Source organism: Nestor notabilis, unplaced genomic scaffold (assembly GCF_000696875.1).
Source record: "Nestor notabilis isolate BGI_N333 unplaced genomic scaffold, ASM69687v1 scaffold14899, whole genome shotgun sequence".
In the NCBI taxonomy this organism is placed as follows: Eukaryota; Metazoa; Chordata; class Aves; order Psittaciformes; family Psittacidae; genus Nestor; species Nestor notabilis.
Window position 1 is genome coordinate 9,587 of NW_009945156.1, and position 1,352 is coordinate 10,938.

At 47.6% G+C, this 1,352-nt stretch overlaps 1 protein-coding gene across 1 annotated transcript in view; it reads right to left on the reverse strand.

Annotated features, from left to right (window-relative positions):
- The window catches only part of JOSD1 (Josephin domain containing 1), a 6,285-nt gene extending 5,669 nt beyond the window's left edge, over nt 1–616 (reverse strand). The window contains exon 1 of the mRNA XM_010022750.1: nt 432–616. Coding sequence (XP_010021052.1) covers nt 432–616 — 185 coding nt within the window. The remainder of the gene's footprint in view (nt 1–431) is intronic.
- Between the last annotated feature and the right edge of the window lie 736 nt (nt 617–1,352).

Consider the following 1,352-nt stretch of genomic DNA (forward strand, 5'->3'; position numbering starts at 1 on the left):
TGCCTTCACTCTCCCAAGGGAATCCCAAATCTGTCATTAACACCAAGATAACGTATCTACATGAGGCAGGGGCAAAAATATGGAAGACAGGTATAAGCTGCGTTAAGGTGGGTGGGGGAGAAGACAGCAGTCCAACTGCATGACAGCATCTGCAATATAGCCCTTGGACCCAAAATTGGCAGCAAACAGTTTAAGAAATAAGAAAAAAAAAAAAAAAAAAAAAAAAAAAGAGAAAGAATTTCTGCATGGAGAGAGAGAGAAGAAAAAAAAAAGAGGGGGAGGTGTTTATAAAAGAACCTACATTCAGTTCAAGGCAGTAACATACTTTGAATCCCAGCTTTGCTCTGTTTTCCCCACAAAATAAGATCCCGAAATTCCTCTGAGCAACAGAGGACAAGGGGAAGCTGAAACCAGTACAGAGAGTATCCTACCTCTGAAAAATCTCCTGCAGGGTTTCCCTAGTGAAGGCGTTGCTGTCCTGGAAGACGTTGTTGAGGGCATGGAGGGCGCACAGCTCCTTACGCTGCTTCTCATGGTAAATATGCAGTGGTGGTGGCTGAGGCGGCTCTGGCGATTCCGATTTGGTCTTGTCACCTTTCCATGGCACGCAACTCATCTTCTCGCAGGGTGGGTGGAGAGTAGGTGGTGAGAAATGAAGGAGGCTGAAGTTTCTTCCTCCACAGTCACAAGAGCAGCCCACTGCACCTTTCTTTTGTAGGCTAGCACTGCTTCCAGCTCCCAAACCCTCTTCTTGTGCTTCAGTTTATTTAGTAATTGCCTCTGATGGCTGGTTTTAAAAACCACATCAAGATCTGCAACATAGTTTTCCTCCCTCCTCCCATACCCCATAAAATGTAATACTTCCCTCCCCCCCACCCCCCACTACAAAATAAGTCAAAAGATATTAATCCCCTTAGTCTCAAGGTACCAGATGGAATTTATCACATCGCTCCTTTTCTTCCATCTCCTTTGGTCTACGGTGCCACTATAAAGGTACCCAGAGCAGGTAACAAAGAGAGGCCCACCCCCAAAGTGCCAAAGTGGAGAAGATGAAGCCAGCTTGGTCCTGCCTATAGGCGCACAGGATGGTTAAGGACTTATCAGCTGCATTCCTTTATGACTAAATCCAGGCAAGAAGATGCCAACAGCTCAGGAAAGGAAACCGTTTCTTGCTAGGCCACAGAAAAAAAAACAAACCACCACCCAGGTCCAGGCTCCGGGGAAGGCAATTCCTCACAAGTCACACTGCGCTCTGACAAAGGGAAGTCTCCGTTAGCAATGAGAAGAGGCAGCATAAAGCCCAGGGGGAGTGAGGGGAGGGCAGGCAGCAGGCGGGACCAGCCCCGAGGCCT